Below are 15276 nucleotides of genomic sequence, written 5' to 3' on the forward strand. Positions count from 1 at the left end.
GATTTCGGGGTCCTCCACTGCAAAAATTTCGAAAAATGCCAAAGCAATTTTATATGACGTTTGATGATAGGAAGGGCTGTCGTTTGAAAACACGTTTTGGATTTTGGGGCCAACATTTTTAGGCTATGCTTGATTAAGTTAAGGTGGAAGAGGTGAATCTGACTTAAGGGGAGTCAGTACCGTCAATGTTAATTTGCATAGGTTCATGTACCTTTTTCTGAAAATGTATTAAACATACAATTATGAAATATTTTCTGTACCTTAAATACTCTTTTCTCTACACTGAAGTAAAGTTTTACAGAAAGAAAGCTTAGTTTTTTTAAACAAATTCTAATGTTTAAAAAAACTAAGTTAAAAAAAAAAAAAAACACTGTAATTTTTTTTTTTTTTCAAAAAATGCCATTTTGCAGCGCGAAATCAGCTCTATAAAAAAATATTTTTCGAATATGAGAAAAAATTTACTTCAGTATATGCAATTAGATGTATGGAATAGGTGGTAAAAATTTCAAAGCCTAACACAATTTAGTTTATGAGAAAAAGGAACATTTAATTTCAAAAATACCATTTCGAGATACTGCGCAATTTAAAGGAGAAAATCATACCTCATCAAAATAGGCTTACATTTTTTTAAAGCTTATTTTAACTTACTTTTACTATGAGCACGATCAAGAAATTTGTATCATTGAAAAGGTATTGAAATGGAGTTTCAAAATATATAAAAATCAAAAAATCGAATTTTTGAAAGCATTTAGGGTACTGACTTCCCTTAATTGGGTCCCTAAGATCGATGGTTCAACCAGCGAAATTTTCCGAAAGTTAAGTCCTAGAAACGCAATTTTAAGCCTTCTTTAGTTTCGTCAAGGAGGTCATGGCATTCTTTTGGATCTCCGTTTTGGAGCTACATTTAAATTTGCTACCCGAGGCAAGAGCCCTGTCCCGCCTGTCCTCCTACCTAATCTGAAACCGGGCAGTTCATTCAAGATTTTAATCAGAAAAATTGTCGCACAGGGGGAAAAGTACAATATTTTAGTTCGTCATTCATATATGTTATTCTCAAAGGAGTCGCAATTTTCCACTTTCTGCCCACGCATCCACGATTGTTAAACACAGAGTTTGTTACATAGTTTGTTGTTTGAAATGCTTGCGAGAGTACGTAATCAGTATAGCTTTTTTTAAATAAATAAAATATGTCTTCATTGTTTAGGTCTATTAAAGCTTGGGGGGGGGGGTAAACATTAGTGGCCGCCCTCGGTGTTCCTTTTAGACGACACCATTTCATGCTTCAGAAGGGGGGCCTTTCCCCTCTCCTGTATCCATGCCTGATTACCGGTTCTTTCAAACTTTGCAACCAAATGAAGCATGTGTGTTAAGAGCAGATATTAATGGACACAACACAATGTTCCCTAACCTTCTATTTTTCTTAAACTATGCTATGCTCTCGGGAAGTCGATACATACTTTGACAATTGAACATTTAAAAATCAGCATATTTATTCTACTTATTATGAGTTATCTTGCGAGAAATTCTTGAGGAATTTTAGTTGATTATAAGAACTATATGATGCGTCCTGCGGCCGCCCCTTGCGTTGGCCGCCCTTGTGCGGCGCACACTCTGCACACCTGCTAGGATCGGCCCTGATCAAAGATTTTCTAAAGTTGTTTTCGAAACTTTTATTTCGAAAAATTTCCGAGGAAGTCTCCGCAAATCTTACCCTTTACCCTAACGTCATCAAAGATTGCTTACAATTTGCGTAACTATAATTTCAATTTTGAAAAGTTTTCGCGGAAGTTTTTACAACCTTCCCTTTCCACCTTTAAAGGTCGACTTTTGTTTAAACGATTTCAATTTCGAAAAATTCCGAGGGGAGAGGCACTAAATTCTCCCCATCCTAACATCCCGAAGATCGTCTAAAACTGCGATTTTGGAAATTAAAACTTCTGACAATTTACTAATGAAGATTTCTCCAATCCCATTCCTTCTCTTACAATTACTTACAATTACGTATTTTGGACGAAAAATGTATGGGGGATGATCCCAGATCCCATTCCGTTCCCTTACTTTAACAAGTGTTGCCTGCCGACCGAGTGGTGTAATGGTTAGGCGTTGGCATCTTACGCCTGAAGACAAAGGTTCAAACCTGGCTTTAATCGATGGATTTTCAAGATGAATAAAATAGACAGCTCCCGGGTCGTATGATTTTGCGGCATGTGAAAGATCCTTCGATTATTCGTTTGGCTTGAAGTACTCTCGGGAAAATTAAATTCCCAGCTCAGTTTCGCATTGTAAGAGCCCAGGTACCTCCATCTGATACGGATGCTACATCGGGAGATCGCACTAGGTCTACAAAAGTCAAAGCCTCTAACACAGTCCCATTAGAAATAAATAAAAAAAGACAAAGATTGCTAACAACTGCATTTTTTTTTTTTTTTTTTTTGGAAAATTTTCCTCTCTAGACGCTTTGACAACCTCTTCTTCCCTTCTCTTTTTCAAATTTTGTGTACAGAATTAAAATTTTGAATTGTTTAAAATTTTGTTTTGAGTCTCAAGTTCGAAAAATTCCAAACTAAGGTCCCCTTAAAATTCCTTCTCTTCCATCATCAAATCATCAAAGATTGTCTAAAATAGCGTTTTCAGAGCTACTATTCAGAAAACTTTCCAGGGTGTAACCCCTAGACCCCCTATTTAGGCGCAAAATTTACCCATGACGCAATGTTCACATTGCTTCTTTTTTTTTGAGCAATCACGAATTGCTTATTGTTTTCACTTGACCGTTGAACGACGTTCCGTCCCTTGATTTTATTTTTCTATTATAATGCAGGCGTCCACGTGCCTCGGAATCGAATTATTTAGAAACGACCGTCGATTGTACACAATCTTTTTTTCGCGAAAAAAGTATTCAGCACACAACATTCAGCACATAACAACCAGCCCCTGGCATTCATTTGAATTTTAAAGTCTTAAATTCTAATTTTTGTCGCGATAAGAACCATTAGTAGAACCCAAGGAGTAGAGTCCTATCGCAATTCGTGATTGCAGAAAACATAATCTGATTTCAAAATCTCAAAATTCAAACTGTTTTATTTATTTATTTGCACATAGAAAAAGGATTAGTAATATGCATGTAACACATAAGCATAATTCTACTAATTCTAGATTCCACATAGATAACACAAGTCCCCTGATTTGTGAGCTCATAGTGCTTCGCGCCCCCACGCCACAGGCCCGGATTTCTATTCCCGGGTGGAGCATGGTTGAACTCAGCCGTTCATCCCTTCAGTGAGTCGATAAAATGAGTACCAAGTGCACTTGGGAACCAAACACTGGGGGTTCCGCGTTAGGCTGACCACCTAACCGGGTCGTATGCCTTGCAACCCAGAGCCCCTGGTCAGGAAAACTGAGTTGGGCACAGTAGGCCTCGGCCCTCATGGACTGTCGTGCCGCAGGGTTTGGCTTTTTTACTCCCACTTAAGCCACAGACGTTAGATCTACTCTCTCTCTCTCTCAGATCGCTGTCTTATGAATGGAGAATTTGAAATCACCAGAATCAAATCTGTCAACCGATTTGAAAATTGTTATTTACAATTTACATTAATTGCCAAGTTACTTTGACACATTTTATGTGTTTGCCAAAAAATGTAAAAAAGATCATGTGTTTTTTTCATTTGTTGGGGGGGGGGGGGGCTCTTTATACATGCAGTTCAAAAGGGGCGCAATTTTTCCCTTTTACACGGAGTGGTTCAAAAGCTAAATCCGGCCCTGTCCATGGGACATTTTAAAATGCTAGCATAACTGATCTGAAAACAGAATTGTCTTAACCATGAAAAGTGAAAAAATGTTCTGATTGCTGTACAGCTCAACCAAAAATGATGTGAAACAATCAAACTAATGCTTTTTTCCAGGACAGGGGATTTTTAACTGACATATTAGAAATTTTTTACCATTTTGTATAGAACGTGACAGTTGTCACATTGGCTAAATGCAGTCAACATTGTCAAATTGAGCTAATTCAAACCAAACAGCTTTTCATTTATTTAATTATGCAGTGAAGATAACAAGAATTGATCTGTATATTAATAACACCTGTAGTACACAAAAGTAGTCTGGGTGAATATTGTCTGTAAGTTAGAACTAATAAAGAAATGAAGTCCAGAGAAGTCACAATTTTTGGGAAAGCAGCTCTGATAATGTTTAAGCTGAACAGACTGCAAAATTTACATTGTAAAATGTAGTTATCACTGAAACTCAAAGGCTATACCTTACTCCCAGTCAGATTATATTAACACCTGATGTAGCTTTTATTTTTCATTTCACTAACTACCAAAGGCAATATTATTAGTATTATGTTACTTTTCTACATATTTTAGTAGGTACGGGGGACCCTGGAATGTTATTACATTAAGTTATGTTCTACATATTAACTTTAACAAGAAAAAAAAGTTAAAAATACGCAAGCTAATGGATGACAAGTTGATTTTCCCTCGCAAAAGGTGATATTTAAAAAAAAGAAATTGTTTGTAATTACCAAAAAAAAAGATACACTTGACCTAATTTTGTTAGCGGCCATTAAAGACCTGCTAAACTAAATGTACACCCAGTACTAGCTTTTTTCTTATGAACTGTAATTTATATTCACTATTGTCAAGTTTGTTATCTGTACTGATTACAATTCTTCTAGAAATTGCTCACCCAAGTAGCAGATTTGCACGGTATCACACCCGTCACAAATTTTGTCACAGCACAAAAAAAAAAAATCCCGCATAGTAAAAAAATTTAAATTCATCATAAATATAATGTATTAAGCTTCATTTGAATGTCTTTTAATGAAAAAAAAGTGCTATAGTCATGAAACATTAAACTATTCACAGGAATTTCTAGAAATATGAGTGCAAGAGAAAACTCATGTCTCGCAAGCGTCACACCCGTCACAAGATTTTAAAAATTTCTTTAAAAAAATTGAAAGGGTCTTGCAGTTTTGCTCCAACTCAATTGTTCAAGCAAATGCATAGTTAAACATGATAAAAATACTTTGTTAGTATTTGTTAATTGATTTAGTGCACAAAATGTTCGTTTAACAAGTAAAAATAGTGTCTAAATGTCACACACGTCACAATGGAATTGCCCAATGGGTATAGACACCCATTGAAAGAAAACATTAAAATATTCACCCAAATGTTTCCACGCATTAATAAAAATTGATATACTAATTCTGTCCTTTCTAAAAATAATACTTTTCGTGAAAAAAGCAGTAAATAATAAAGCAAAAAAGAATAAATTATCTTTTAGTTTGCACTATCCAAGTTATAGTCTTCATGTGGGGAAGCTGAACATAAAAAGAGAGAGAGAGAGAGAAAAGGTCTGAAATGTAAATATTGTGCATTTTCAAATACATTATCTGTACCAGAAATGTTAAAACTTTCAATTTTTTCCTGAGTAGAAATAAACCGCTTTTGAAAAGAAAAAAAAAAAAAAGAAAACGATTTTTTTTCCGGACCATTCTTATATCTGCTAATGAGTCCAGAACGGTGTAGAAAGCAGATGTAATTCAGTTTTGAAATTCACATTTGAAAACATGTGTTTAGTAGCATTTTGGTCATTTTCTTTTTATCGACAACAAGCACCTCACAGGTCACTTCCATTTTTTCTTCCTCTCCTCGCCTTTGCCCTTCCCGTCAAGACTCTTGACCCCATTCTAGAATACTTAATTAAATAGTTGTTTTAAAGTAGATTTGAGATTAATTTATCAGAAATTTAAAAAATATAAAATACTCACTTTTCTATGAAAAAAATTTCCTCTTATCTTTTACAAGTGTACAAAAAGCAAGCGTAGATTTTCTCTTAAATTTATTTTTTGCCATTTATTTTGAAAAAGCTATTTTTCCCCCTGTTCTTTTCCCTACCGTGCTACGCTAGGGGGGGGGGGGTACACCATCCCTCAAACTTTTTTTTTGTAGGCGGTGGGGAAGGGGGTGTTACATCTAAAGTTCCATCGGCATTAATAACGTCTATCAGGAGATCTGAGCTTTGGCCCAATTTTAATATCCACTGCTACAAATACAACATAGTTCCCTCAGTTCTTTCGTTCGAATAGATTTTTTTCAAATCAGCGGGAGGGGGAACCTGTTTTATAAAATAGATTCACAAGTCAAAAAGAATTCAAATAAATATATTTTTTATTCAAAAAATACAAAATATTCTTCAGCTCTTCACAATCAAGAAAAGGCTTATGGAACCTTTTCCACGCATTATCTAAACATACATAAAATTATCACAAGTGTTATTTTTCTACAAAAACCACAGTGACGGATTGAAATAAGCCAAACGCTATAAACATTTAAACATCTCAATCAAAATAAAAATTTATTAAACTATAACAGCGATAAAACCTTTCTACCGATTATCAATAATATTCAAGTAAAAATAAAATAACTATGCACCAACATATATTTCTTTCCACATATAATTAAAAAACAATTCTAAAACACATAAATTGTACATGGGAGGGACTTCGTGGAGTTACTTTGTCATTTCAAGCAATGTGCTTTATGTGCATCGAAGACTCTAAGCACAGCTATTCCTAACTTCTTTTTTCAACGTTTTTTAGTGAATATGAGTCATATCTAAGTACCGTTAACGAAGCTACACATTAAAATAATTTTAAAATCAGATGAAAGACAAAAGATATGTAAACAATGTTACTATAAAAGCTAGTTGGGGATTATGATGTCATAGGAAATAAAGTCACCAGCTTATGTTTTGTTGGAAGTTATATTAGCCCTTCAAAGACAACTATGAGATATATGTAGCCCCCGATTTCAAAATACAATTCATAAATTATTGAATACAAATGATTAATAAAACTAGACACTTTTCATGTTATTGAGGCGTATTAAAAGTACATATTAGCAAAAAAAATGTTATTGTTTATAAAAATTATACTGAATTTTAAAAATCTTCTATATTTTATCACAAAGCCTATCTCCTCAAAGGGTTGACGTCATAATACATAATTTGAAAGTATAAATAAACATCTTTTGGTTAGAATTTAATTTACAATTTTTGATGTAATTTTAGAAGGTTTTAAATTTGAAAATCAGTTTGAAATCATGCATATTGTCAACCGAATGAACTGAGAAAACTTGAGAAATCGAATCAACTGAGAAGTTCCGCTCGTTTTAGCCCTTTTAGGACTTCAGGGACGTACAAGTTCAAAATTTATTTTATAAACTCTGCTTTCTGCTCTCCAACCTAAGTTCGCCGCCTGCGATGGGTGCTGACAACTGATGATTTTAATTGCATTTTTATCAATTCATATCTCTGGACCCTTAAGATTTAAAAGGGTTTTCAATGGATGTTCTGCATCTAACGGTGCCAGTATTGACTTGATAGACATTAACAGTCGGAAGAAGATAAGGTAACAGTATGGACATACATATGCACACAAACAGACGCGCACAGATTTTAATAGTATTAAAAAGTCATAAGAAGATAAATTGCTTGTTTTATTGAGGCAGAAAAACCTAAATATTAGCAAAAAAAAAAAACTATTTTTAACGTCGCAAATTTTAATGCACCACCGCAAAGCTTTGAACCTTCAAAGGGTCAAAAGTTGTTTATAAATGAGAAAATTGATGAGATTTAAAACTCGCTTCAGGAAATAAATTACTAAAGTACATCATGCTTCCATACAATTATCTGTAAAATTACTTTTTAATAATTATTCAAGCTGTCGAAGAATAAATGCTTCACAATCAAATGAAGTTTTTATAGTATTTTATTTATTTTGAAAGAGTTTTTAACTAAAACGTCAGAAAACGTCTTAGAATTTTAGAGATTATTTTTGGACCTCCAGAGATGCTTTGATTTTTAAATATTTTCAGGCGTCAGGAAACATTTTAAATTTTTACACTGTATTTTCAGATGTCAGGGGATGTTAGATGTATTTATAACTGCGAAGAAATATTTTAGGAGAAAATCGTGATAAGTGCTTAATGTTTTGGAGACTTTGAAAATCGTTACAAATTTCTTTGCATCAAAGTTCAAGTTAAAATAATCTTTCACTTCACTGGTGGAAAATATGGCAAAAAAGGGAAAAAACAATATTTAGTTTATTTATATTTAAATTCATGAACTAGATCAAATTGAAAAAAAAAAAAAAAAAAAACTTTAGAAGTATGCCTAAAATTTTGTACATTTACATTTTCATTCCAAGGTGCATCATACTGTCGCGTTTTAAAAAACATATATCCCAGTATTTTTTTTCATTTGAAAAAATAAACATAAATAAAATCGCGGAAGTAAGAATAAAAAGCTATGCCCCCAATAATGGCGGGAAATATGTATATGGATAAAAAATTGAAATAAGTGTAGCTAAAAATACCTCTAAGTAATGCACCTTACACTAAAGACAAATAGCATGCAACTTAAGCGGAGGAAACCAGTTTATGAGGGTGTAAACTGATACCCCCCCCCCCCCCTTAAGCATCTAAGACAGTCAAAAGACGTTTGGGGTTGCTTTGGAAAAAAAAGAGTACTTCTCTGGGTGTCCCGTATTCTCTTTGAAGCTATCAAACACAGATCATTAGTTATGAATAAGAAAGATGGAAAAACAAGATTGAAATTTCTGTTCCCCCCCCCCTCCAGGGAGCTCCAGTTGTTCCTCCATTTGGTACATCAAATTCACTCTTACTATTTCAATTCTGTAACATCATTAAGAATTTTTGGAACCAATTTAGACACAATAAGTCTTTTTTTTTTAGTTTTCTACAGATAACTATTAATTAAACAAGCACTTATTTACTTGTATTAAATTTCTTAATTTTTTACTAATCATTTTGAAAATTTCTAGGATGAAGGCAAAGGGTTGCACACTTCATGCAAATTGTATCAGAAAACAACAAAAACCACACCCACTTCTATGTAAAAACAATGATTTTTTAAAACCCGGGAGGGGGGGGGGAGTTGACACCCCTAAACGACAAGTTACTACACTGGAAAAACTTTTCAGAAGGAGGAGGAGAAAGTAAACTTATCACTGAAATAATACTTTTTACAAAATAATTATGTTTAACTCTTTTTTTTTTTCATGATACCTTAATAGGATTCATATCAACACAGACAATCTAGTTTCACAATTAGGAAATCAGTGGCACAACTAGTATGAGTGACACCCGGGGAGGAAATTTGTGATGTCACCCGCACCCCTCCCTCGCACAAATGCAGACAAAAAAAAAAGAGTGTTTACAAACATGTAATTTATGCATTATTGATAACCAACTACATACATACTTTTTAGGACAAAATTTCAACTTGGCTAATGCACAAAAATAAAAAAAAAGAACTTGTTATATAACTTGCCCTTGATGGCCGGCCTATGTGCAGGGCCTTCGGGATGTCAAAAAATTAAGGGGGTCTATGAAATCGATCGCTCCTCAATTATTACAAACACAGGAAAAGATAATGGGTTTTAGTTTTTTGGTTTAAGAGGAAGTCAGTACTAAGTCTAAGTACTGACAATGATTTCTAGTGATGAGTACAATAATCCCTCAATAAAGGGGGGAGAGGGGGGGTTGAGGGTTTTTGGTTTTTTTCTTGGAAAATTTTCAATTTTTTAGTCATAAAAATGCATTTTAGATGAGCCTTGATAGTGTTTGTGGGTGAAGAGGTTTGTTGTGGTGATGCAACTGTGTTTGATGGACCAAATATAATTTAAAATATTGGAGTAAATTTTCTGAATAAAAGCATTTTTATTTTTTAAAAATTGGCAATTCCACTTTATGTGTTACCCCTTTGACGGGTAACAGCTGGGGCGCACCCCCCCCCCCCCCCCCCCCCATAGTGACGCCACTGAGGAAATCTCCTCTTCAGTAAAATTCTAAATACCAAAACGCGCAATAGGAATCGAAAAGTAGTGATTGAATAACATTAAAAATATTCTGCTCATTTCCGTATATAGCAAATTTTTCCCCGAAATTTTTACAAATGTTTATTTTTGAAAAAATGTGAAGTAATTTTCATGAAAATCAGTGAGAGTCAAGTGATTTTACTATAGAGGATGAGTTCAGTCAATTCATTTTAACTTTCTATCATGCATGTACCACATTAACATGACAGAAAATTAAAATAAATTGACTTAACGCATTGATACGTGCAAATAAATTACAAAACAGAAAATGAATAAATCTGTAAAGCAAATTAAAATACCTGGGAGCAATGGGGTGTAAATGCGAAACTTAAAAATGTGGAGATAACTAGCAAACATCATAGGAAAAACTCTCCTGTGTTTCAGAGCAGGCAATAGTAACAGCAGATCTGGAAGTTGCTACTGTACAGCATGATTTAGGTTTGAATTTTATACTTGTTTTACTCAAAACTTTAAAAAGTTCACTTAACACCCCCTTGCTTTTTAATACTTGCTTTGAAAAATGCTCAGTAAGTAAAAAAATATATATATTGATTTTATATTAATCATATCTAAAACATGGAATGTTATACATACTTTATGAATTAAAGATTCTGATGCATTGGAAAAGTTGAACTACAAATCCCTAAAATTACTGCCTTTTCCAAAAATATGTAATTTTCATGCTAGTATGAAGCTTTTAGAGTTAGCTACTTTTAGTCATCATATTCATATAGTTATCACTCATACACCATTCAACTATAGTAGTTGAAAAAAATCTTTAAAAATGCATTCAATATGAAAGTTTAATTAAACTTCTTATTTCTTTAATCTGCTTCAATGAAAATGATTAGTGATATTATAATATCACATTTAGAAATTATATATATATATATATATAAACAGAATTTTTTGTAACAAGTTGAAGAGGATTTTCAAAAGAAAAAAAAGTTATACAAATAAAATAAGTAGTTTAAAATTAAATAAATAAACATGAAATGGCTTTAAAAAAAATTCTGTAACTGAAAACTGTTTGAAAAAGACTAAAAAACACTATAAGTATTTTGCACAAGCACTATATTAAGATGAAAATATTACCGTAAATAAATAGATATCAATAAAAAAAAAAAAAAAAAAGAGGGCACACACACACACAGACATCCTATTTAATCATTAAAAATTGTAACAATCTTAGATTTGGATTAAAAACAGCTTAAATAACACAAATTGTAGAAACATCACATAATAGCATTAATGATTTCCGTTTTTCAAAGCTCATAATTACTTTACATTAATTCATCGCAAATGGTGATATGAATTAAGTCAACAAGCTCAACTATAAAATGTGACTGATATTCAACTAGTGTAATGTTTAGCGTGACTTTTCTGTTGGTTTTAAAGAGTTCAAGTTTAAATGTCATGAATTATGATACTTCTTACAGCAAATTTTTGAATGTTACTTAAACAAAAATACCAGTTCTGAAAAACAAGTGCCAAATACAACTTTAGGCAAATATCACAAAAAGATAATTCCATAGTAAGCCAATTTTGTACGGATAGAAAATATTTAAGAAATTGTATGCATTATAAATGAGGCAATAATACACAGTTTATAAATTATTAAATAAATAAATGAAATAAATTACTGCTTTATTTGCTTCATAAACTGACTGATGATCTTTGGCAAATCTGGACTTTTGCAGATATTTTTATGACCGAGATCAAGTTTACCCTCAAATGCTATGAACTGCGTAGCATAAGGTGGTAAGTGCTTTCGTGCAGCCAATGCGGTTTCATAAAGTTTCCGCCCATGATCGAAAGGCACAAATCCATCATCTTCTGCATGGATAATTAACAGAGGGCACATAACACTAGACACCCTGCTCAAACTGTCAAAACCAGTGTCTTTATCCCCAATGGGAGCGGCGATGAAGAATTCAAAAAATGGCATGTACCGATGGAATATAGACAAAGGATGATGTTTGGCAGCATCTATGATTCTGGTGAAAGGGGCTTCAAGAATTAAAGCAGCTGGCTGAAGGGCAGCCTTTGATATCTTATGAAGGAATGCTACACCAACACCAGTTCCTAATGAATGCCCCCAAATGAATATTCGAGATTCGGGTACTTTTTGGAGCAGCCAGTTATACACATGCTCAGTATCTTCCACAAGACCAGCTTCAGTGGGAGATTCATTAGTTGAATCGCCATAACCACGGTAATCAAATGCAACTACATGAGAATCCAATTTTTCACTTAAAACTTTATACAACTCAACTCTGTGGCCTCCTCCTCTAGTTCCAGCATTTCCATGTAAGTACAAAAACACGGGACGGTTATCTTTAAATTCTTCAATAGGTGGCAATAGGTTGTTCTTGCATTTGGATACTCTAGAGTGAGGAGGAACATGCCACACACCTAATTTGATGTTCCCTCCTGATGGAATGTAAAAGTTGCGTGTGCAGTCCAATCCAACTTCAGTAGGCAATGATAAATTTTTCTGCCTCGAAAGACTGACATAATTTAAGAAGACAGCATGACGTCTGACAGCAGGGCTGAGATAAACAGCAACTGGGACAACAACATACAGAATAAATGATACTATGAGCAATAACTTAAAAAATAATTTACTAAAATTTGATGGCTTAGTTGTTTTCATGACAGGACCTTTTTCATCTAGGATTTCATTAGAACCCTCTGCTGTACGTCTTCGAAGCATTTCAGAGGACTGTAAATTTAAAAAGAATAAATTAAATTGCATTCATTTTCCAATTCCAACACATCAAAAAGTATTTTTTTAGAAATACAAATAACAATAGAGGAGTACCAATTAGAAACAAGTTATGAACACAGCTAGGATGGTCCAAGTCAATTTATATTCTCCGTTGAGAATGTCAAGAACTCTCTTAGAATTATTCACCCCATTGTAAGTAATAGCTGCTTCTACTGTCAGACTATCATAAATACTTACAATCCTAATATAATAGACATTTCCCAATTTTAAACCCAGGATTTGAATTGCATAAAACAAATGACCTGCAGATTAGACTTCTGTATAACAAAATTAGCTCACAAACAAATTTTATTACTAAATTTAACAAACTAAATTAAATACTAGTGCAGCCAGAATTAACCTTCTGGGGGGAGGGGAGGGCAACAACTTCCGCACTTCCAAGAGTAAAGGAGCCTTTCCGACACACTTTCCAGAGTTTAAAACTAATAATCGATAGGAAAATGATTGTTTTTACCAGTGTTTCTCAACCTTTATACAACTGCGAACAGGCAAATTTTTTTTAAAAGAACTTCCCGGATTTGGTGAGTTATTATTGTTATTATTATTATTAGAAAAAAATTCCGTTTTGAATGCAGACAAAAACTAGGAGGTCCCTCCTTTTTCAACAGGAATAAATAAACAAGTAAATAACACTTTACTTGGTGTTAAATAATCCACAATAAGTATTTAAATATGAAGATAAGTAACAATTTCAATAATCATGCATAAATAAATGAACATTCAAGAAAAATCATAGAATGAAAATTAATCACAAAATTCACACAAAAGGTATAAAACATTTTTATTATGTCTATGCTTATTAGATGGTGGATTAATTTATTTTATGAACATAAAAACTAAAATTTCCAAATGAATGGACTTTTTATCTTATTTCATAAGAATGAAACTTTGAAATGGAACGAGCAAGTCTATGGTGGCCATCCGTCCTGATTTTTGATGCCATATTCCACATACTCAGAAGTTATTTAATTTAATTAGTAATACTAAAAGCTAGTAATATAGCCCAATTTTACAATAAAATAATCAACTTCAGGGGCCATGTGCTCTAACCCCTACACGGGGTTTATAAGTCCTTGCATAAAAAATTTCTATATTAGGATTGGCAATACAGTGCTGAAACCATGGATTGATCTTTTTATGAAAGTACCTTAATTCCAAGGGCTGCCCTAAGAGCGAGAGCCCTCCAAATATAGAGAAAAATACATCTAAAACTACCCCTCCGCTAAAAATTTCAATGTTGGTGTCTACACCATGAAATCCCTTAGTAGGGCTAATCCACTAAGGTATGAAATATCTTCATTAAGATAAGAAAAAGACCAAACCTAAACAGCATACTTCTAATAAGAGCATTAGAAAATTGTACAAAGTGATTATTCATGTGTAATGAAACCATTTTAGCATAATTGTAGGTGTTTCGGAGAGTCAAGGCTCACCCCTTGTCAGTTGCCTCTCCCCCCCCCCCAACCCCATTAAAATCATGTAACTTAAACCCATTGCAAGCTGGGCCCCGAGTTTCCAACTATTGATATAGCTTCTTATTGGATCTACATAATTGAAATAATTGGAGCATAACAAGAAAATACTAAATAAAATAGGTTTTACATAGGGACATAAGAAAAGAGCTAAAAGTTAAAAGAACAAGAAATCATTAATGGGACAAAAACTAAAAAGTTCAAAAATTTTAACTAGATTATTAAGTAAAGTAAGGAAAAACAACGTCAAAAGAGAACAAATTGCAGATAAGAGTTGTGTTTTAATTATTGAAAAGTATGAGCAATTTGCAACTTTAAATATAAAATATAGCAATTAGTTTCGTCAATAAAACTAACAAATAATTCCATGAAACATTATCTTAAAAAATACTTTAATACATAAATAAATTTCAAAAATTAAAAATAAAAAACTTTTTAGCTTAAGCAGAAAAAAATATTCTAAAAAAAATTAATTTCGCTTAAAATTAAAGAAATATTTCTAAGCCCATAATCTCAATAAACATACAAATTTATACACAAATTTCATTTAAATTATCTTTAAAGAAGAAAACTGAAGTTTTTTTAAATTATCATTATGTTTTTATAAATTCAGATGAACGTAGTAGATTTATTTATGATTCAGAACAGATTATCTGAAGAGCTGATTAATGAAAACTGAAATTACCTGATATTAAATTTTGACAATCAATTTGAACTTGACTCAACAATTTGACAGAAAACAACATTCTGCCTAAGGGCTGAAATATGACATGACAACACAATCAAAGTAAAAGTAGAAGTATATTTTGATATGCGAGTTACGTCAGTTATTGAACGAAACTTGACTTCATATTTTCTGGCATAAGCGAAAAAATGTGAAAGGGAAAAAAATATAAATTCCACTAAAAGTCAGTTTTAATTTTTATTATAAGTTATATAAAAAAGGAGTTTAATGAGATTGATGAAAATTTTTCAAGCACTAGGACTACTACCTTTTTTTAACATTAAAAATCGTGATCCTTCAAAAAGAAACCACTTAACCCTTGTCAAGTGTAGACCAATCACTGCATAGAATGCGGTGCGCTGTTTGCCAAGTTGAATAATTTATGAGC

General features: G+C 32.8%; 1 protein-coding gene across 1 annotated transcript; it reads right to left on the minus strand.

Annotated features, from left to right (window-relative positions):
* Positions 1-11464: 11464 nt before the first annotated feature.
* On the minus strand, positions 11465-14929 carry LOC129221268 (lysophosphatidylserine lipase ABHD12-like). Its single transcript, XM_054855724.1, has 2 exons — positions 14850-14929; positions 11465-12626 (listed from the first exon to the last, which is right to left on the minus strand). The coding sequence occupies exon 2, from the start codon at positions 12615-12617 to the stop codon at positions 11541-11543; it is 1077 nt and encodes a 358-aa protein (XP_054711699.1). The 5' UTR covers positions 12618-12626; positions 14850-14929; the 3' UTR covers positions 11465-11540.
* Positions 14930-15276: the final 347 nt, after the last annotated feature.

Source organism: Uloborus diversus, chromosome 4 (assembly GCF_026930045.1).
Source record: "Uloborus diversus isolate 005 chromosome 4, Udiv.v.3.1, whole genome shotgun sequence".
Lineage (NCBI taxonomy): Eukaryota > Metazoa > Arthropoda > Arachnida > Araneae > Uloboridae > Uloborus > Uloborus diversus.

What these genes read in the sequence shown, in the direction of transcription:
- LOC129221268 (XM_054855724.1), bottom strand. Translation starts at nt 12,617, where the DNA reads ATGCTTCGAAGACGTACAGCAGAGGGTTCTAATGAAATCCTAGATGAA.